The sequence below is a fragment of the Antedon bifida genome, chromosome 3 (genome assembly GCF_963402885.1).
Source record: "Antedon bifida chromosome 3, ecAntBifi1.1, whole genome shotgun sequence".
Lineage (NCBI taxonomy): Eukaryota > Metazoa > Echinodermata > Crinoidea > Comatulida > Antedonidae > Antedon > Antedon bifida.
Window position 1 is genome coordinate 22882792 of NC_136228.1, and position 24277 is coordinate 22907068.

The following is a 24277-nucleotide window of genomic DNA, read 5'->3' on the forward strand; positions in this document are numbered from 1 at the left end:
ATTTGAGGCCAAAACAAAGTCTGTACAGACATTTTAGTTGCATTATATGAAAATATTGAGAAATAGATTTGAGGGTCAAATGTCATAATTCCAACAATTTTTGCGTAAAATGTTTCATTAGAGCGAATATAAATATGTACATTCTGAATCAACTCTGAATTCAAATCAACTCTCTAGCATTAATGGTTTTGAGATATGGGAAGACGGTAATTTCACCCCTAATTTGCATATTTCATGTAACTTGTACTAATAATTTGCATACTTTCTTTTTGTGTGACAAAATTGTGATTTTGGGAATTACAAAGCGGTCCTATGCTGACGATAGGAAAACTGTATCCGAGTCATTTTAGTAAAAACAAATTATCTACAGACATTTTAGTCGCATTATGTATGCAAACATTGATAAATAGGGTCAAGGGTCAATTGTTGTATTTCCGATCAAGTTTTTGAAAAAATCAACTCTCTACCTTAGCGGTTTTCGATACATATAGGAACCTGTAATTTCACCCCCTAATTTGCATATTTCATGTAACTTGTACTAATAATTTGCATACTTTGAAGGTGAGTGATTAGAAACCTGTATCTGAGTCATTCGAGGGCAAAACAAAGTCTCTACAGACATTTTAGTTTCATTATAAATAAATTATATATATGCAATATTGAGAAATGGGGTCGAGGGTCAAATGTCATACTTCCGGGAATTTTTTTGTAAAATGTCTCATTACAGCAAATATAAATATACATATTTTAAATATTTTAGAGAAAAAATCAACACTCTAGCATTAGCGGTTTTCGAGATATGGCAACGCTGTAATTTCACTCCCTAATTTGCATATTTAATATTACTTGTACTACTAATTTGCATACTTTCGAGGTGCATGACGAAGGTGTGATTTTAGGAATTATAATACAGTTCTATGGTGGGTATTGAAAAACAATATCCAAGTCATTGAGTCTAAAAAAATGTCTCTACAGACATTTTAATCACATATTTATGTAAATATTGAGAAACGGGGTCAAGGGTCAAAATCTGGTACTTCCGGACATTTTTTTGTAAAATGTCTCATTAGAGCAAATATAAATATATATATTCTGAACCAGACTGTGCAAAAACGAACTCTCTAGGATTAGTAGTTTTGAAGATATGGTAACCCTGTAATTTCACCCTAATTTGCATATTTAAGCTAATTTGCATACCTTCGGGATGAGTGTCAGAGGTGTGATGCTCAAAAAATAATCACCTTATCATATGTAACCATTTAAAAAAAAAAAATCTCTGTTTGCAATTTGTTTCACTCAAAATGCTAGATTGACTAGCCTATAGGCCCCATTATTATTATTAAATTATTATTCATATTATTATATTTATTAGGTCCTAACTGGGTAATAATAATATTAATACGAATTTGTAATTCCAGCAGTAACTGATCAAATGCGCGGTGTATGAGAGAGCTCAATTTGAAAGAAAAAGAGTGTTTAGGCCATACATTTTAGTGTTAAAAGTCGGAATGGAAAGGAGATTTTTTGAAGACGACGTCGGAGAAGGTATGTGAGGTAGGGGAGGGCCTACCTGTCCTGGCACATTTAGGTACTGTTATGCTTCATGAATGACAGCGACCCAGTTGCATCATGAAGGTCTATTTCTTACTTCCATGGTATTTTGAAGGTTCATCTACTAGCTAGATCCTATTATTAATTAGTAGGAAGGCTAATGTAGTTTTAATAAGGTTTATTTTGTTTATTTTAGAAAAAATGGATGACTCTATGATGGAACAACTTATTATGGAGGTCCAAAATAATTTGATCCTGTACAATTTGGGGATAAATCATACAAATTGCACTAGAACCTTGTAAATGCAAGTTTGGTGTAACGGTTATGTATGCAGCCTTGTAGTTGAGATCACTGGTTCAGTTCCTGCAGAGTATATTTTTTTAATAAATAAAAAGTAATATATATAATTTTTTTTTTTACAGGTGATCATTTTTTTTTTGATAATTAATATAAATCCTTTATATTACTGTATATAGAAATTCTCGTAATACGATTTTCATCCAAATATATCATTTTTGATGTTATTGATTGCATCTTGTTTAAATACTGCTGAGGATTGTTCTTTAAAATATTGTCAGCATAATCATTTTTAACAACCGGGTTCAAATACGCTTTTTTTTTTTAATGCACATGTATATTCTAAATACTGAATAAATAACATATTAAGTAGTCAAAATAAGCAGTGTCACCTGTTGCTTTGTATCAATTCATGGTCTAGAACAATAAAATTAGCAGATGTCGACTTTTCGTTGGTGAATGGTTTCACTGAAATAGTATAAAAGAAGCGTTTACGAATATTTTGAGATTAGTATAAAATCTTCCATCTTTGAAGTTCTACGGAGTTTGTGTACACAAGTTTAAGGTAAATTTAGTGTTTAATTGGATGTTAGGTTTAATCTTAGTAATTATGGTAGGCCTACGAAATGTATTTGACTGTGTGTCTTATATTTGTGTTAGTTCACTGTTCAATTCGCTTTCAATAGATTGATCAAAATGAACGAGGATCTGCTAAAACAAATAGAAGCTGCATCTGTAACGGCATCACTCTATTTCGACTGTTTCCAAGTCCAAATTTCCGACAGGAAGTTAAGGAATACAGCAGAGAGGACAGGGAGAGTGATAGAGCAGACTTTGGCAGACTGCGGCTTCAAGAATTAAATCGCAAGCTGTCGAAATTGAGGGCCTAAAGAGGCAGCTTCGACTTCAAACAGCCGAATCAAAAAAACGTAAATTTGCTCAAGAAGCTTCGAGCAGTCAAGCAACTGCAGAGCCTAAATGTGATATTAGTGTGGGTCTCTCCGAAGCAACCTTTTTAAAGCCAAGTGAGAGTGATGAGGATTTGCTGTTGGTGTTAGATTCACCATTAATTCTAAAAGAGTAGGCTTATAATGATAAATAATGATAAAAAAAATATAGTATCTTTTTCAAATTGAAATCGTGTGTTCAGCCTTTTTTTTTATTTGTTCTTGTCATTCTTGGTAGGCAATAAAGGAAAGAAAATAAAATTGGATATAACTTTTATTGTTTAGCACTTTTCACAGCAAACCTGTTTATAACCTGGTTACAACTTGGAACAAGGTAGTTACAGGTTTGCTGGAAAATGTGAAAAGTGCTAAACAATTTTATGAAATACCGGTTTTAATAATTTAAATATATGTGGATTGGAATGTTATAAATAACAAGGCTCTGATGAAGCTGAAGGTTCTGAAGAAGTATATTTTCTGTAGAAAAATACAATGTTCATCAAGTTTTGTGGTTTGGAATTTGCCTGTCGGTCAACATTATATATATGCATGAAAACCACACACCATAGATCTCTTCACATTTTCTCTGTGACTTTTGTAATTGTAAGTGTTCATTAAAATAGCCTTAGACATCATATTTATGTTTCTACATTGTTAGTATTAAGCGCACAGAAATCATGTCATGATCTGTTTACATAGACATGGTCCAAAATTGATCCGTAGTCTGTGGTAGGCGCGTTGATTTGTTGATGGAAACCAAATTGTGCCATACGTTTTACAACTTTATGATCTGACTTATCCAAAAGGTTGTAGTTAAAGTCGCCCAAGATAACTGTCAATACATTTCTTGGCAATGACTGGACCAAAGCTTGCAGTCGGTCCAAGAAGATTATGGAGTTCATCGACGGTGGCCTGTAGACGGTCACAATGTTGATTTTCCTGTCACATTTGGCCACGGACACGGCTGTGTACTCTATTCCACTCACAGCCGTTGGCAATTGTTGTGGTCTAACTGCACTTGAAGCCATCATCATGATACCTCCCGTCCTGGTGTTGAGCATTTGTCGTTTCGGAAAGAGATCATGCTAGGAAGTATCTGAGTACTTTCACCAAGCTTCTGGCCATCACGTAAATATGTTTCCACAAAGGACAGGACATCTCCATCATTAAATGCTGCATCTACCTGCATGTCCTTTACATGCTCTAGGTATGACCTGATGTTCAAAAACTTGATCACCAGATTGTAATTCCTTTCATCTGTTTGTAAGTCATGTGCTATTTCAACATCAATGAGACGGGCCATTTCCTGTTGTACAGATGGATTGACACGGATTGCGCATGCGTTAAACCCAAGCAGGTATAAACCTTGTAAGGTCTTGACTCTACTTAGAGCAACGTACGCTTGACCTGGCATGAATTTTCCTTTCCCTTCCATTGACACTACAATTTGTTCAAGTGTTTTCCCTTGTACAGGTACTTTGTGAATTGTGCATCCCCAAGTAAGTGTCAAGGGAAATTGTGAACGTCTGGCTTCAACTGAATGCCTTCCTCGTCCAGTAAAAAACTGAACTTCCTGCCTTTTGATTGGGACAGCTCCAGGGTGCATCTGTTTGTATTCGCTAGTTGCAATTGCTTTTTTTCCCACTCGCTCACTGTCAAACGTCACGAAGACAACATGTACCTGATCACCATTTCTGTCTATCCCAGTGATGGTGCCACATACACCATTTGCCAGTCCGTCTGCAACATTAATATTTACAGTAACCATGACTCTAGCTCCTACGGCAACTGACACAACTTCTCGAAGCCCACCAGTGTTAGAAGCCTTCGCTGAAATGTCAACATTAATTTGGCCAGTGTGGACATCCTTCCTCTTGTTGAATACCTGGTATGCCAGTTTCTGTAAATGACTTTGGTTATACACATCCACTTCTTTATTTGTTTTGAAAACGTGAAGCGCATCCGTTGCGTAAAGTGGGCTAAACTTGGAGATTTGTCGTGATTTCAAAATGATAATGTCATCTTCGGTACAGTTACTTGTTCTGACTCGCATCAGCAGCTGTGCAAAATCTTGATCTTCCTTTTGTCTCATGCTCTCAGTAAGCTGCATCATTTGAAGTTTTCTTGCCATAGTGATCCATGTAGCCTGGCATAGCTGCAATGAATCAAGAAAGATAAGCATTAGACCACAAGAAGTGATTATTTTTGGGAGGCACAATTTTGGATATTTGTGATTATTTCGAACATAAACTTTACTATACTAAGATGTTGGCATTGTAGTGACATTGTAGTGACATTGTACTGTACTTACTTGTCTCCTGGAAGACCAAACACATGATTTTGGCCAACAGGCTGGAGTTGATACAAGTCGCCAACAGCCAGGACGCCACCAAATCAGGTTTCTGGGTCACATCTTTCTGTAATGTCTCCTAACCGTCGGTGAATGTGGTAAAGAAGGTCAGCACCTACCATGGATATCTCATCAATGATGAGTAACTTTAACTTCTCTAACCTTGACCTGAGGGTGTTAAGTCTCTCACTGCTTGCTGGAAGGTACTCCTTCTTGGCCCTGGGGCCACATTGAAAGCTGTTCCAGTGAAGGCAGTCAACAGTACTGGAAGATCATCTGGCTCAAAATGTCCTGACAGAGGCTTTAAGAGCTTCATAGTCTCATAATGTATCATTTTGATCATGTGGCTTTTGCCTACACCTCCTGGACCGCTGGAGAAAAATTATGTACTCTGGAGGAGGCAGGTCACCTTTGAGAGCGATAATAGTGTCTTTGCACCACTTACGATGCATTGCGATCACTTGTTGTTACTTAGTATTTAGAGCTCGCATCATTTCTCTATACTGTGGTGGCGTCATGAACTGTTTACCTAGTTCTGCTGAAAATTTTACATGAAGCTCCGATCGGGCAGTGGATGGGGTGTGATCCATGTCAAAGTTGCTGTTGCTGTCTTCTATATGCAGGGCTCGTTCTTCAATTATGCCTTCAGCAACCTGGTCTGCCTGGTTTTGTCCCAGGCGTGCTCAGGAGGTCCAATTTGTTGCAGATCAACCAGTGCTTGGTCCACAGCATCGGCGTTTTGTGTGAATTTACTTTCGTTTGCTCTAACAACTGCATGAACATGCAAAAAGTGATCTTCAAACGATTCAAAATGTCCCTGAAGATCGAGGTCCTCATCTCGCCATGGGAAATAAAGCATAAGAAGATTTCGATATTTTTCCTCACCCTCGTTTTTCTCCTTGTGAAACCTGAAATGAATAGAGAGGAGATGTGGGGAGGGGTTATTAGTTGAATTTGGATTGATATATTTATACTTTCTATTTAATACAAGTATTATTGTTTTGACCTATGTGATGCAATTGAATTATAAATAGCTTTTTTACCTGATGATACATTGTTTACGTCGTTTTTTCATCACTCCAATGACCATTTGTGGCACATGCAAGCGAAATCGGACATAAGTCGCATTTGTAGATTTGTAGAAACAGCCAAAAACATTAAAAGGCTGAAAAATTACATTTTTTTATTTTTACAGAAAATGATAGCTGAAACAATATTTATTTACATTACCTTGGTTTTTCTATTTTGAGACAAATAAATAGATACATTTTAACATTTTTTGTAGTATGTTGGTTAAAAAGATGGTGTAAATTATGTATGATTTTCATAAAACCTATCATGTTTTATGCTTAAAATGAAAGTGTTCCATTGAGTTGATTTTGATGAAATTTTGCATAATAATAGAACAATAGTTAATTAAGGAAGGTGCGAAGTTTCATTGAAATAAAACAATTAGAATACCCTTTTGCTAAGGCGTAAACTTAGATGCCCTGTTTATTTTGTTGTTGTTGTAATTTCCTGTTACTTAACTTTAAAAGCATTTTTCTTAAAACACTGATTGTAACAACCAAAACTTTAGACTGAGATATCTCTGGAAGTAGACATGGTATCAAGATATTTTTTTCAGCATTTTAAATCTTGGATTATATAGTTTCAGTATTTGTGGAAATCTCAATTTTTAAAATTCCGACTTTTTGTCTGGTTTCCCTTGCAGATGCCACATTTCGAAGTGTGATAGTATTGGGGTAACTATTGGCATTCGGTTCATCTGTGCCTATCTCTTCATTACTAACTCCAAGTATGTCCGGTATGTGATCATAATCTTGAGACACTTTAGGTCCATATGCGTTTGTGTATGATTACATATACCTCCTTGGCGGAGGTAAATAATAGTAAAAATAATAATAGGAAGATGTTTTGCCTAACTCTGACGTATGTTGTACTGAATACTCAGTACATACAAAATTTCTTATTGAAGTATTCTCGATGTACTAAATAAATGTTCAATTAGAACTGAGATTTTCTCAGTTCTTTATTGAACTTTTATGTAGTGTTACCGCAAGCATTTATTTGCCTCCGCCAAACAGGTATATGTAATCGGTCGCATGTGTTTGTTTGTTTGTCTGTCTGTTTGTTTGTCTGTTTGTCTGTCTGTTTGTTTGTTTGCAGGATTACTCAAAAAGTAATTACAAGATCTTTACGAAAATGAATATGCAGATAGATATGTGGTCAAGGACCATTACATTAAATTTTGGGACCATTTGGGACCATGGTCCCAATTCTGGACCACTTTTTAGTATACTTTTCAGACCTGCTAGTGTTAAAAGATAGGACAGAATTTTTCAAAAGCCGGCGAGCAGTCTTAAGTAACAAGTAAGCTGAAATTGCATTTTCTCGAGAACTACTTGTCCAAAAAACTTAATTTTTGTGCAAGAGGCAAGAGTTGTAATTTGTGATTTGTAATTTTAAAACATAAATTGATTTAATGTGCACCTTTTTTGATGCGAGTAGTTTAAAAAAACCTATTTCTTTTTAAATTCACTCGTTTGATTTTCGCGTTGCTGTTCTATTGTTAGTCAACTGAAGCTATTGTTAATTGCTGAAAGGGTTCTAGGACACCTACCCCCTAGTCAGTTACCCCCCGGATGTTTACCACCCGGACAACTACCCCCTTAGGACAACTACCCCCTTAGGATAACTACCCCCTTAGGATAACTACCTATTATACACTGTTGCAGAGTCAGGTTGTTCCTAGGGGGTAATTGTCCGGGGGGTAGTTGTCCAGGGGTAGTTGTCCTAAGGGGGTTGTTGTCCTAAGGGGGTAGTTGTCCGGGGGGTATTTGTCCAGGGGGTAGTTGTCCTAAACGGGTAGTTGTCCTAAGGGGGTAGTTGTCCAGGTGGTGGTTGTCCGGGGGGTAGTTTTCCGGGGGGTAAATGTCCAGGGGGTGAATATCCGGATACGTTCCAAAGGCTTGTTACATAACCATTACACCAAACTCTCATACACATGCTTGTAGTGAAATTAGCCTAAATCACAAACAGCATTAAGACACACACAAATACATATATATATTTTTTCCCGGAGAAATCTTATGTAGGAGAATTTTACAGTAGGCGGAGGTATGCACTCTCGGAGTGGCTTTCTAGTTTAATATGTATTCTTTACCATGCAAACCTTCAAACAAGAATAATCTTTTAAAAAGAAATGTATTTGAATATCATTCTTGAAAATGATCAATATGTTATTCAGAATAAATTATTTCAGAAAGTGATTAAAATAATTAGTGTTATATGAAATGTTCATTTTGTCAGTTTAATCTGCATGGCCAAAACAAACATTGTCTTGCCATGTAACTTTTCCAGCTTCGAACTCCAATGGCCTCTCCACTACTATGGTGTCCAGTATGTTCCAGATTAATTAGTTTTGGCTTATCATCCCTTACAAAAATTTTCTATAGAATTCTATAAAAAAAAATTCTATAGAAGATCTATAGAATTTTCTATAGATTTTCTATAAAGTTTTTTATAGAAACAATCTATAGAAATTCTATGGAAACTCTATGAAAACTCTATGGAAATTCTATAGATATTTCTATGGAAACTCTATGAAAATTCTATGAAAACTCTATGGAAACTCTATAAAAATTCTATGGAAACTCTATAAAAATTCTATAGAATTTCTATGGAAACTCTATAAAAATTCTATGGAAACTCTATAAAAATTCTATGGAAACTCTATAAAAATTCTATAGAATTTCTATGGAAACTCTATAAAAATTCTACGGAAACTCTATAAAAATTCTATGGAAACTCTATAAAAATTCTATGGAAACTATAGAAATTCTATGGAAATTCTATAGAAATTCTTTGGAAACTCTATAGAGATTCTATAGAAACTCTGTAAAAATTATAATAGGTCTATAGAAACTCTATAGAAATTATATAAAGCTCTATAGAAATTCTATGGAGACTCTAAAGAAATTCTATAGAAACTCTGTAAAAACTATAATAGGTCTATAGAAACTTTATAGAAATTATATAAAGCTCCATAGAAACTCTATAGAAATTATATAGAGCTGTATACAAATTCTATAACATTTTCTATAGAACTTCCATGAAAAAGTTTCACTTTTCTATAGAAACCCAACAACTTTCTATAGAAAATGAGTAGCCAAACAATGTTTATTTTCTATGGGTGGTTGAGATCTTCAGCTTAAATACAAGTCCGCTATTAGACCTTCTTTCATGCGACAGCAAATCGTTTGTTAGGCCTAGGCGAAAAGAGTACTGTAATAAAATCTAAAGTCAATTTTTCATCTGTTTCAGTGCGTACTGCAATTTATTGAAATATCAATAAAATATTTAGGATAACAATATAAAAACGAAATTACACATGTATACATACACATAAAAATATACTATTATACACTATTAAATATTGTTTTTGCAGTTAAATAACTAGTAGTTAGTTCGGTGTCTTTTATACATATATTCTGGATTGTTTTGGTTGTACCTTGTGGAAAATAGGGATAATATCACTGTAAAAAGATCAAGGTTTTGGATAAATTAAATAACTAATTTAGAATTAAAAATATAAAACTAATAATTACACATCAGCATACACTTTACCGGTCAGTTATGAGTTGGAGTAATGAATAAAAGAATTAATAACAAGGTGCAACAAAATATACAAAACATAAAAACTATTCAGTATCTTCGTCCTGCTGTGACTCCTGTGCGCTAACCTTCTGTGTTTTGTTCATCTCTTTTACTTTGTTGGCCAATGACTGTCGCAGCAAAAAAACAGCTTTACAGTACAGTATAATCTGGTAACGAGATGGTGAGATCTATAAAACAATAGAATAAGGACAGAATTGTTTATATCATGATATAGGCTTTTCTTTTGAAGGCACAAAACGAATTAAATTCTTAATTAGCTAGGCCTAGCTTCTTTAACCAATCCCAAGTCACCATATGTAGGCCTAGTAGTAGTAGGCCTTACTTTGGGCTTGTTGGCCTGATTCTCATAGGCCTACTACTATTTAGGCCAAAAAGCATAGATTCTTATATTATGTAACTCATATATGGTATGTGTAAGCTAGGTTAATAATACAATACTAATTAACCAACCTTTGGCTAAGACTGAGTGTACATGATTCAAAGTATTCATCTTTCTTTAAATAAAATTAGAGGCTAGCTTGCTTGGCTGCTACACAATTAAAATCCTCCCGCCGATTTTCTTCTTGCAGTTGCACCAAGCTATCCCATGAGGCACTGCATGCATGGACCAATCCATTATGGCTTGGAGTAGTGTTTGTTAAAACCAGGGAGGTGTTAATTAACGACTCCCATTAATTAAACAATGAAAAATGATAATAATTGATGATATACAGTAAGCAAAAGTTGATATAATTCAAATACACAGTATTAATAATTAGTTCATGTTAATATTAAAAATGTGTTCTATAGAATTAAATAAAAATGTTTTTATAGAATTTATATCAACTATTCTATAGAATTTCTATAGAATGATTCTATCAAATCTCTATTAAAATTCTATAGAGATTTCATAGAGTTTATATAGAAAAGCATTGTATTGTTTTTCTATATTTTGTCCAAGTTAATTAGATTTTCAACAGTCTATAAAGAAAAATCATATTCCTTTACATGCAAAATTGTAAAAGGTATTATTGTATTGCTATTGGCAAAATCAAAATGTAACCCCCATTAAACAATAAAAATTATAATAATTGATGATATACAGTAAGCAAAAGTTTATATAATTCAAGTACACAATGATAATTGGTTCATGTTAATATCCCTTACAAATTTGTTCAAATTTTGTCAAATCAAATAAATATAATTTTATAGAATTTATATCAAATATTCTATAGAATTCGTTTATAGATTTTCTATAGAATGATTGAATAAAATCTCTATCAAAATTCTATAGAGATTTCATAGAGTTTCTACAGAAAAGTGTTATATTGTTTTTCTGTATTTTGTCCAGGTTTTAATTTTATTTTCAACAATCTATAAACTGGTAAAGAAAAATCCTATTCTTTTACATGCAAAATTGCTTATCATATAATTTTTTGTAAAGCGATGAAAAAAAAATTGTTATTGGCAAAATAAAAATGTAATTATCAATCCACTTCATTCCATGATCTTTCAATAATGGTGAGACAATGTATTAATCACATATATAAATTCATAAATAAATTCTATAGAAATTCTATAAAATTATAGGTTCTATAGAAAAAAAGAAACATTCTATAGACACAAAATAAATTCTATAGAAATTGAAATATGTTTCTATAGAAATTTTGTACTTCTATAGAATACCATAGAGCTCTATAAAATGTTCTATAGAACTCTATAGAATTCTATAGAACTTTTTTGTAAGGGATGTGAATCGCCGACAGGATCTGTCTGAATGTTGATTACACTGGTCTTGCGAATAAAATTAAGCAAAATACATGCACACAGCAATTCATAGAATTACATATTTATATACATTTTAAAGATGTATTGTCCACCAAAAATTTCTTTTGGGGGACAATACATCTTTAAAACTGGTAAAATAAAATAATTGCACACTGGATACGTATTAAGAATCAATAAAATGTTGCTTTAACTGCGTGAAGAAAACAGAAAGAGAAGAGAGAAGTCTTTGAGAGAATTGTGTTTTGTTTTGTGATGTAATCTTTAACGAGACCGAAAAGAACTTCAAATTGATCTGAAGTCATTCTGAAAAAAAAACCACCACAAACCTAAGTAATAACTAGAATTTAATTTGTCACTTTGACGAATTATATGTGATCATTTTTATCATTTTACCGAAATTATTGTTTTTTAAACATGCACGTACGTTAACACACGATCGGAAAATGTTGATATATGCCATCCTATATATACGCTTATAGTGTTAAGTTGTGCCTATTATATGCCATATACAATATGTACAGTATATACTGTACTATATCTATATACAGTGTAACATAGGTGAAATTACGGGGCACACATCATGTTCTAATTTTTTGGTATGATGGAATTATCAAAATAAACTCGAAGATGACAATTTCGAAAGATAATGAATTGAGCAAATAAATATAAGAATTGGAAGAGAATTTGACACGTAGAAGCGCAATGCACGCTCTTTGAAATTTGTATAACTTTGACTAAATTTAAAAACTACTTTACTTTTTAAATTCAACTGGCCATATGATTACATCACAACATCTGATAGGCCTAATTTTTATATGAATTCATATCTACATTTCATCAACTTTCATAATAAGTTATAATCTTCAAGGTCACCTTTAATTCTAAAGAGCTATAAGATATTCAAATGTATGGTGTAGGGGAAATGACACAATCTACGTTATTCAAGTTTTTACGCGTGATGACGTCATCAAAATGAAAATGCTGACCACTCATGAGAAAGATAAATAATTAAGCAAGCACATACTGAAATGTGTGCGAAATTCGAGCACACATAACCGAGATGCGCTCTGGTAAATGTGATAATCGACACAAAAAGATAAAAAATCCTAATTTTTAAATTCAAGTGGCCTTTTGATGATGTCACAACATGTTGTACGTCAAATGTGTACATGAATTCATATCTACAACTCAATGGCTTCCCGATTAAGTTAAAAAATTGGAGGTCATCTTGCATTCTGAAGAGTTATTTTCATTTTAAAAAAGACCTATTTTTCACCATTTTCAGAACTTTTGTGAAATTAATGTGCGCATTTTTTCATTTTTTTTTTATTTTAAGTGGGAATGGACTCAAAATCGGTGAATGTACTAAGGATTGTGAGTAGAATGTGATTTATACATCAAATTTAATTTTTTACGCATTTTAAGAATCGCACGCAAATGGTCTAATTCATGCTCTAAATTGATCAAAACTTAATTTTGAGCTTTTTAAATTTTTAACGCGCGATTGCACGCGCATAACCTTGAAACACGCATGTTTTTATTTGCTAATATTTTTTCGTTGACCTGAAGATGACGTGTAGTGAATTTCATTATTATGTGATTGATAATGTGATTTCACAAAATGCCGTATAAATGACGTCACGGATGAGTGATCGCTGAAAAGCTTATTATGACGAAGTTAAAGTATTTAAAAGACATTGTGAAATTTTTGTGATCATTGCCATTCAACTTTTTGAGATAATTGTTACACAAAAGTGTACAGAAAGAAGAAGAATAACGAGAAAATCGTTAAATCGTGCGCAAGTCACGTTGCGCATTTGTAAACGTCATGAAAAGCTTCGCTTGACGACGTTACATAAATGTCAATATGTTAAGGTAGTTAACAAAATGTTATGTTTGCAAGTTTTAGAGAAAAGCGTTACACAAAAATGATACAGAAAGAAAGAAGATAAAGAAAAAGATGATGATGATGATTTCGTACTGTTATCCGCAGTTGCGGATAACCAATAAAGATTTAATACAATAACAATAGGTGATCATTTTATTCTAAATGATCACCTAATTAATAATACTGCCTAGCCTAGGCCTGGTTTACTTAGGTAGATCTAGCCTAATAATATCATATATGTAGGATTTTAAAAATAATGGTAACTGCCCTAGGCCTATGATATGATTAGGCCTATAGGTTCAAAAATATTTGTAATAATTTGTTTTTAATAGTATTAGGCCTAGTATTATAAAAAGCAGCGTGAATGATATGCTGCAGTAATGTGGTGAAAGCATATGCCTATAGTAACTAACGCTGAAGAATTAGTATAGAGTATAGACTATAGACTTATATATCTATATCGGCCTAGCCTGAGAAAAAATCATCACGGATTAATGTTTTGAATTGACCATGGGGTCTTTCTTTTTTTGTTGATTATGTTTATCCATTCCGGTCTTTTTCTCTTTCTGTTAACGGTTGACAAATAATACAACAGAATAACATCTTCGTCGTCATTGCTGTAATCTGCCATTGTCAATGTTTACATAGTTCAACTTCAATGATTTATAATTAGAATAGCGCACGAACCAAAGAAAGAATTCGTGCAGCGATGTGAACGCACTGATTTAAAAACGTAACACGGACCGAATTTTTCTCCGGCCACCGGCCCGGACTTGATGTGAACGTAGCTTAAGCTCGGACTCGCGTGTGTTATGGTGTGCTTATATTGTTGTTCGGATATTCACCTTAAATTCACCTTGGTTGTATAGTGGTGAGTATCTCCGCCTGTCACGCGGAAGACCGGGGTTCAATTCCCCGCCATGTTGAGTTTACTTTTTAAACGTGTGCCGCTGATACAAAAGCGTTTGTTCAATAAATTTATCTTATCTTACACAACAAAAAGGTATTTAAAATAAGGAAATATGATGATTCAAATATTCTTACAAAGGCGAATCCGGACATCCAACATTTGATATATCTTGGCCTTTGGATCTTTCCTTGGGTCATATCCAATTTTACACCACAGCGCCCTCCAAGGACCTGTCACAAAATAATATGCAATGGTTGGCAATACCACTTTTATGTTCTTGAATTCCAAGTTTGCAATGCCCATCAAAGACGTTCGAGACCAGATAGGCCGCTCCTCAAATAACTATAGATCAAAAGAGAAAATGTTAACAAAAATGTTATTAATTTAATAAAATGCTGCTTTTTCAAGTTTAAAAAGGCTATTTTAGAGTTGTGAATTACAGTAGAAATGTACTCTATGAAGAATTAAGGATATAGTCCGGTGGCAGGAAGGGGACAAATTGCCATCCAACTTTTCTTGACCAGAAATTTCCATAGATTACGAATCTGGAAGGTAATTGATCAGGGGTTGCAATCCGCCCCAGGATAGGAAGCGTTTTTGAGATATAAGGGGTCAAAGTGCAAAATTGACCAATTACAACAATGTATTATGTACAGGGTTCTCACCAGCATGCAAGGAGTGGCGGTCGGCGATTAAATCCGGGGGGGGGGGGGGGTTACGACTTCAGTCTTCCCCCCCCCCCCCCAAATATAAAATTGATTAAAAAATTTTTGTCTTGTTTTTATTTTTCAATAGACTAGGCCTAGTATGTATTTATGTAATGTTGCATTTTCTAGTGTCTAGCTAGCTTGCTAACCTAGGCCTAGACTCCCTACCTAAGCTAGCCTATATGTTATGCAAAAAGCAAAGCAAAATTAACTAAAATAAAATATAACAACCTAACGCTAACATTTACAAGATAAATTCTATTTGATAACTGCTGAACCAGGGAGATTACATCTCCCTGGCTGAAATCGTGGTTATGGAGCTAGCCGTACACAGAGCATAGTTGTTTGCTTGACATAACAGGGTATTCCCCTACACAGGTCTGGCGCTGTGCCCCGCCAGCTCGGATAGAAAGCATGCAGCTCACACAGTGCATGATGCAATGGTTGAGTGAATTCAGGGATCATCTTAATTCCATGGTTTGTTAACTAAACACCACATGGTGGTGAATATGCCTGTTAAAGTCTCAATAATACGATCCCTTAATGTACCATGTTGTTGCTAGGAGGCTTGAAGGAGTTTCTAGGTCGGCAAGAGAATGCCGTCCTCTGACAATTTAAGGCTGGTTTCCTGTCGACGTAAGAACATCACTTTTGTTGCGACTACGTCGATTTGTCGATTTTTTTTTATTGTCAAAAAATGAACGAGGTCACATGTATACCTACTTTGTTTTAGTAAGCAATATTTTTATGGTATTTTTCTACAGATTTTTCTATTTTTATGTATTTTATATATTTTTTTGTTGACTTGAAGTCAACTTTCGCAAGAGACTTAAGCGCAATCGTAACAAGCAACCAATGAGCGAAAAGAGTTATGACGTAATGTGTATGTCCTTATAGTGAAATAAAGCCGGACAATAACATTTGTATATGTATTTTTACTACTATAATTTTAGCCCACTTTACGATGTTGTACATACTTTACAAATGCACAGTAGTTTCTATATAATAATGTTCTAATCAGGGAGTTTACAACTCATATCAAAATATAATACTCTTATTTATGGACGTGCAATAAACAATCAGCATATCAAAGAAATTGACATTCTTCTGTTCTATTTGTCGGTAGAAACGTCGGGAAAATGAACATTTGCAACAAGATAAGATATAGAAAGCCCCTTTGTAAGCAATATAATATTATTATGTAACTTTTTAAAAAAATTGTTTGCTTGATTTTGTATAATTTATATTGTTTTGTTAAATTTATTCTTGAGGCCTGTAAATAATGGGTATCTTACTGCGGTAGTACTATCTCATGCTCGATTAGATATGCTTATAGGCCTATAGGCCAATGACTAGCCTAGGGCCTAGGTAGGTCTAATAATAATATGAATCTCGAAATGATTTGCCTTTTTTTAATTTTGAAACTATTTAAGGCTAGGCCTAGAGGGCCAGGATAATTAATTCATATTTTGATTCATACAAATAATACATAGGCCTATACTAGCCTAGGCTAGTTTGATTATTTGGTCAAATCAATTCCTATTAGTACAGTATTAATTAAGTATTTTACTAATACTAGGGCCTAGCCTATCTACTGAAAATAATATGTTGGTGTGCTGCACTGACACTGCTGCTGAGTAGCTACAGGTACAATAACAACATTCAACATTTCGCGCGAAAAATGATAAAACCCGCTCTAAAAAGAAACACCAATCAGAGATGTTGTTTCAAATACGTCATAAATCTGACCGACGTAAGAAAAAAATTTCAACTTTCGTAACAACACTAAAATCGACGTAAGCATACGACATGTGTTTCACAGCTAAAATTTCAACTTTCGGGAGCAGCATAACTACAGATGTTTCTCTGCGGCCCGACACGATCTTGACTAAGGTCAACGACGTCAAATTTTTCTCAACTTTCGTAAGAGACGTAAGAAACGTGTGAAACGCAAGAATCGTTGCAAAATTCGACTTCTTACGTTGACAGAAAACCAGCCTTTAGAGTGCCGGCAGTAATTAACTGGAAACAACTTTAATAATATACTAATAATAACTAATGTGCATGCAACGAAATGATAAATATAGCATAATTTTATTATTTATTTTCTAATTATTTAATTTCGCATTCATCAAGAGATCGGTCGACACAAACACTTCACGCACGTGTACTATTGGCTATTAGTATTTGCCAGTACTGTATTTGCGTCAAGCCACTATGTACGTGGTGTGCCGATCGGCCATAAACACCACCCTAACAAGATTCGTTGGGCGTTATTGGTTATCGACGGCTTTGTATTGTATTGTTCAACGTTTTATTTGTTTGCGAGACAAAGGGGTGAACTGAAAGGCTATTGTTTTGTTATGTTAGATAATAGCACAGATTTGGCTTTTTTAAGGTTAAGGACAAGGTATTTTGTCTAGGCCTAGGCTAGGTCTTAGATCTAATAATTTGTGCCGGTCGGGAGCCTGTTTGTGCAGGTCGGAAATTCTGAGTGCCAGACGGGGCCGACCGGCGCGGTGAGAACCCTGATGTATGTATTATAACAAATTTATTGAAGCACAACGTAACAGAGTGAATACATCATTTTATCAGTTGAGGTAAGGTCAAAGGTCAACATTTTAATATGCATATTAGTTACCAAATAAATGCAAAGTTGTCCAAACTAGAATATCGATCGCAATAAACTATCTGATTTGATCTGCTTCTTTATGTTGGCAATATATAATTGGTTATCCGCAACGAAGTTGCAGGATAACTCCTTGTGATTGTACGAAATCATCATCTTTTTTTTCTTTATCTTCTTTCTTTCTGTAATTTTTGTGTCACGCGTATCTGTAAAACTTGCAAACACAACATTTCGTAACTTTCTCAACTATCGTCATTCATATGAAGTTGTGCAGCGAAGCTTTTCAGGATGTTTACAATTGCGCAACGTGACTTACGTGCGATTTTATGAATTTCGCGTATTTAACATAAGTCAAAAACCAAATAACATTTTAAATTGAAACTTTGCAAAAGTGTAATTTATATCATGCGCTAACTTTCTGTTGAAAAAAAATTGCGTGTTTTACACAAAGTTACGCACGCACGCGCATTTAAAATTAAAAAATGCGCAAAATTAATTTCTAATCAACTTTTTACGTTTTATGACATTTTGCACATGTCAAAAATTCCCACAAAAATTCTACACGTCAATATGTTGTTGCTGAGATAACAGAATTCAGCAATACATATCATATTCTTCAGTTCAGGTCATAATGCCAAAATCTTTTTCTGTGTGCAATATTCCAACGTATGACGTGCATGTGGCGTTTATCGTGCGGATAACTAACTCGTCAAAGTGACGAGTTTCATGTCTAGTTCTTCTTTCTTTCTGTCATTTTTGTGTCTTGCGTATCTCAAAAACGTATAACCATAACATTTTATAACTTTGTCAACATGTGAGCATTTACGTGAAGTTTTGCATCTCCTATTGTCAGAAATGCGTGAATGTGACTTGCTCGCGATTTTATGAATTTCGCGTATTTAAAAAAAACCATATAACAATTTAAATTGAAACTTAGCAAAAGTTTAATTTACTGTTTTGTTACTAATAAACGCCCCGGGGGCGTTGCATTTTTTTTCAAAAAGGGGGGGGGGGGAGAGATATTGGAGGTAAATTTTAACACCCAAAATTACCTAAACAGGCTGCTTTAAAACAGTTAAAAAGTTTGTTATTTGTTGAAAAAAAAGTTAATGTGCAAGCTATATCTAGGCCATATGCCGTTTGCTAGTTATTTGAAGAGCAATAAGTCCATCGCTAGTGGGTGAAATAAATATATTTCCCTTTAATACCAATCTATGGACTGGATACACATGCAATTCTATTTGAGCACTCATTACCAGTATGGAAAAAACTTTACTTTTTAAATTGAAACTTGGCAAAAGTGTAATTTATATCATGCGCAAACTTTCTGTGGAAAACAATGGCATGTTGTAGACAAAGTTACGCGCGCACGTGCATTTAAGATTTTATGGTGCGAAAAACCAATTTCTAATCAACTTTCTATGCGTTTCATGTCATTTTGAGCATGTCAAAAATTCCCACGCACACACATTTTTTTACGCGTGAGGTGCGCACGTAGCATTAAAAACATACTTTTTTCACACGATTTATGTTTTTCCAGCCTTTTCTATTAATTTTACCAACTTTTAAACAATTTCAACTTAAAATTACGTCATATGAGCACATCGAATTGTATTAATTGCGTGTTGATGATGATGTTGATGAGTTGTAGATATCGAATCATGCATCAATATGGCTAACCGGACATTGTGACGTCATCGTATGACAACTCGAATATAAAATAGAGGATTTTTGTCTCCTTCGTCATAGCTCATCACATTTAATAGAGCACATCTCCACTTATCCATATTCCATTTCCCTCCATTTTTTTTATATTGTCTAGGTCAATCAATTATCTTTCGCATGATTGTGATGTCATCATGTTCAAAAGCGTTAATAACTTGGGTCACTTATTTTCATCATTACAGTAAATTTCAATATGCTATAGCTCCTCAAAATAAAAAGTGATTTTCATGATTAAAACAGTTCCTGAAAGCTGTTGAATTGTAGATACAAATTCATGTAAAAATGTTGCGCATCGGATGTTGTGACATCATCATATGACCAGTTGAATTATAAAAGTCATATTTTCATATTTTGCGTCATAGTTCATGACATTTAAAAGAGCGCGCATCCATATTCTACGTATCCAAATTTCTTCAACACGTTAATATGTTGTTGCTCAGATAATTCCCTTCCGAAATTGCTATCTATGTGCTTCATTTTGATGACATTATCATGTTAAAAATTGGATTAAGAGATGTGTCTCGTAATTTCATCTATGCTGCATTGTATATAGTATGTATAATATACAGTATATAGTGTATACTGCGTAATACTTAGACACAAAACAGAGAGCACACTATCAACATCTTCTTTTCTTCAGGTCACAATGGCATAATCATTTTGACGTGCACATGGCATTTAAAATTGTTATAAATGTTACGAAAGAGATGAAAAAACTACTTTTTAAATTCAACTGGCCATATCATAATGTCACAACATCCGATAGGCTTAATTTTTATATAAATTCATATCTACATTTCACCAGCTCTCATAATAAGTTATAATCATTAAGGTCAACTTTAATTCAGAAGAGCTGTAAGGTATTCAAATATACGTTGTAGGTGAAATTACGTAACCACCGTTATTCAAATTTTAAGACGTGCTGACGTCATCAAAATGAAAATATTGGCAACCCATAAGTAACATAATTGGTTGAGGTAGAATATATTAAAAATTAAAAGAAAATCGATCACAGATAAGCGAGTTGCGCTCTGTTGAATATGGTGTTATATGACAAAAAGGGGAAAAAACCCTATTTTAAAAATTCATGTGGCCAAATGATGACGTTATACCATTTTGTACATCTAATGTGTATATACATTTATATCTACAACTCATTGGCTTCCATAATAAGTTAAAAAAATTGGGGGTCACCTTCCATTCTGAAGAGTTATATTCATTTTAAAAAGGCCTTATTTTTTACCATTTTTAGAATGTTTGTACAATTAATGTGCGCATTTTGTCATTTTTAATGTGCTCGTATAGCACTATTTTAAGTCGAAATGGACTCAAATTTGGTGAATGTACTAAAGGAAGATGAGTATAATGCAATTTGTACATAAAATTTGTATTTTTTTATGCTTTCTATGTACGCACTTGCAAAAACGTGTTTTTGCGCAAATAGCATAATTCATGCTCTAAATTGATCAAAACGTAATTTTGAGCTTTTTAAATTTTTAATGCGTGATTTCACGTGCATGACCTTACGTGCGCGTGCGTTTTTATTTGCTAATATTTTTACTCTTGACCTGAAGTTTACGTGTAGTGAATTTCATTAGTATGTGATAATGAATTATGGAGATATGATTGATAATGTAATTTCACAAAATGGCGTATAAATGACATCACGGATGAGTTCATTAGACATGAAACTCGTCACTTTGACGAGTTAGTTACCCGCACGACAAATGCCACATGCATGTCATACGTTGGAATGTTGTACACAGAAAAAGATAAGTGAGATGCGCTCTATTGAATGTGATGAGCAAAAACAAATGATGACAAAAATCCCATAATTTACATTCGTGTGGCCATACGATGACGTCACAACATCCGTGAGGTAAAAATTCTTCATGAATTCATATCTACAACATATCTGCTTATATATTAAATTATAAAAATTGGGGGTCACCATTGATCCTGAGGAGCTATAATAGATTCAAAATAGGCATAATTTTGTAACTTTTTCAACTAAAACATGCGCAAATGGTCTAAATCAACGTGTTCGTATGACATCATTTTAATTTGGAAATCTTTTTAAAAATTACTAGAAAAGGCTGGAAGATCACAATTCAAGAGAAAAAAAACATGATTTTTATGCTCCGTGCGCACCATACGCGTAAAATTGTTCGCGTGCGCGGGGAAATTTTTGACATGCGCAAAATGTCATGAGTAATTCATGTTGCGCAAATCTGACGTCATTCAAAAATAGGAGGTGCACAAGTTCACGTAAATGTCGATATGTTGACAAAGTTATATGTTCTGTTTATACGTTTTAGAGAAACGCAACGCACAAAAATGACAGAAGGAAAGAAGCACTAGACATGAAACTCATCACTTTGACAAGTTAGAATCCACTCGATAAACGCCACATGCACGTCATACGTTGGAATATTGCACACAGAAAAAGATTATGGCATTTATGACCTGAACTGAAGAATATAATATGTTGTTAGTGCTGAATGCTGTATATTTTGTGTCATATACTATTTACAGTATACATAGTATAATCTGTATACATATTACATACAGTGTAGAATAAGTGAAATTACGGGTCCCGCCATTTATTCCAATTTTTAACATGGTGACGGTATCAAAATGAAACATTAATATAGCAATTTCGGAAGGAAATTATCTCAGCAACAACATATTAACGTGTAAAAGAAATTTGAATACGTAAAATATAGATGCATGCTCTTTTAAATGTGATGAACTATGACGCAAAATATGAAAATACAACTTTTTTTATTCAACTAGCCATATGATGACGTCACAACATCTGATTGGCAAAATATTTACATGAATTCGTATCTACAATCCAATAGCTTCCAGAAAACGTTTTAATCATGATTATCACTTTTTATTCTGATGAGCTATAACAGATTAAAATTTACTGTAAAGATGAAAATAAGTGACGTCACGTCATAAAAATTAAAATATTTTTAACTCATGCGAAAGATAGTTGATTGACGTAGACAATATTAAAATCTCGGGGGAAATGGAATATGTATAAGCGAGATGCGCTCTGTTGAATGTGATGAGCAATAACGAAAGAGACAAAAATCCTATATTTTACATTCGTGTGGCCATACGATGACATCATAACATCCGAGAGGTAAAAATTCTGCATGAATTCATATCTACAATTTATCTTCTTACATAATAAGTTAAAAAAATTGGGGATCACCTTTGATCCTGAAGAGCTATAATAGATTCAAAATTGGCATTATTTTGACAATATTTTATAATTTTCCCCTAAAATGGTCTAAATCAACGTGTCCGTATGATGTCATTTTAATTTGAAATGATGTCAATCTTTTTTAAAATGACTAGGAAAGGCTGTAAAATCATAATTCAAGAGAAAAACACATGATTTACATGCTCCGTGCGTACCTTACGCGTAAAATTTTTCGCGCGCCTGGGAATTTTTGACATGCTCAAAATGTCATGATCAGCGTAGAAAGTTGATTAGAAATTAATTTTGCGCACTTTTAAATTTTAAATGCTCTAACGCGCGTAACTTCTTGTGAAACATGCCATTTTTAATCCATAGAAAGTTTGCCCTTGATTTGACTTAAATTTTCAATACAAAATGAATTTTGGTTTATAATCTATGATCAATCATTGAAATTCATAAAATCGCGTGTAAGTCATGTTGCGCAACTCTGACGTCATCCAAAAATAGGAGGTGCACAAGTTCACGTAAATGTCGATATGTTGACAAAGTTACGATATGTTCTGTTTACACGTTTTAGAGAAACGCGACGCACACAAATGACAGAAGGAAAGAAGTATAATACAGAAAAAAAAAAAAATGATGAAACAGGACAGTTACAAGGAGTTATCCGCTACTAAGCGGATAACTAATAATACAGGAAAAAATGATGAAACAAGACAATTACAAGGAGTTATCCGCTACTAAGCGGATAACTAATAATATTTTAATTTAATACAATAACAATAGGTGATCATTTTATTCTAAATGATCCCCTAAAAATACAATTGTGTTTTTTGTCTAGATTTGGTTCGTGGCGAAGAACAATTGGGGGAAGTTCTGGTTTTATTTATCAAAATGTTATGGTACAATTGAATTGTTTGTTATATTCTGTTGGTTGGTGTCTTGTCATAGAATGACATTATGACATTTCCGTGAATAAGCGCATTTTGTAGGATTGTTGTAGGTAATAAATAAATAATTTTGTTTGACAAATCCAAAAGAAATTACTCACATTCTTTAGCTTTCGCCATCTTGTCTGATGTATGACGTCACCTAGAAACAATAACAACAGATTTCCAGGAAGTAGCAGTGGACCGGATCACTTGTGATCAAGCCATCAGACAAGATGGCGAAAGCTAAAGAATGTGAGTAATTTCTTTTGGATTTGTCAAACAAAATTATTTATTTATTATGACATTTGATTGGTCATCCCATTGTTACATTGCCATTAAATGCTATTTTGAGCCCTTAAGAGAAGTCAATATTCCCAACGATTAGACACTTTCCCTGAAATTGTTGACATATTGTAAAAATAATGATTATATTACATTAACTGAGGTCATCCTTGTCTTAAATGCACTACCTAAAGTAGCTTGCATTGAATGTTCTCTCATACAGTCTTAGGCTTATAGTTTTGTAGACCCAGTTGGTAAAAGTGGTAAAGTTAAAGTATTTGAAAGACATTGTGAAATGTTGTTTGTGATCATTGCCATTCAACTTTTTGAGATAATTGTTACACAAAAAGTGTACAGAAAGAAGAATAATATTTTAATTTAATACAATAACTAT

General features: G+C 33.7%; 1 protein-coding gene across 1 annotated transcript in view; it reads right to left on the bottom strand.

The window, feature by feature from the left end:
- Window positions 1-14037: 14037 nt before the first annotated feature.
- LOC144838057 (general transcription factor 3C polypeptide 5-like) overlaps window positions 14038-24277 on the bottom strand; it is an 81267-nt gene continuing 71027 nt past the window's right edge. The window contains exon 3 of the mRNA XM_078693414.1: window positions 14038-14733. Within this exon, the coding sequence (XP_078549540.1) occupies window positions 14512-14733 (222 nt within the window). The 3' untranslated portion in view covers window positions 14038-14511. The remainder of the gene's footprint in view (window positions 14734-24277) is intronic.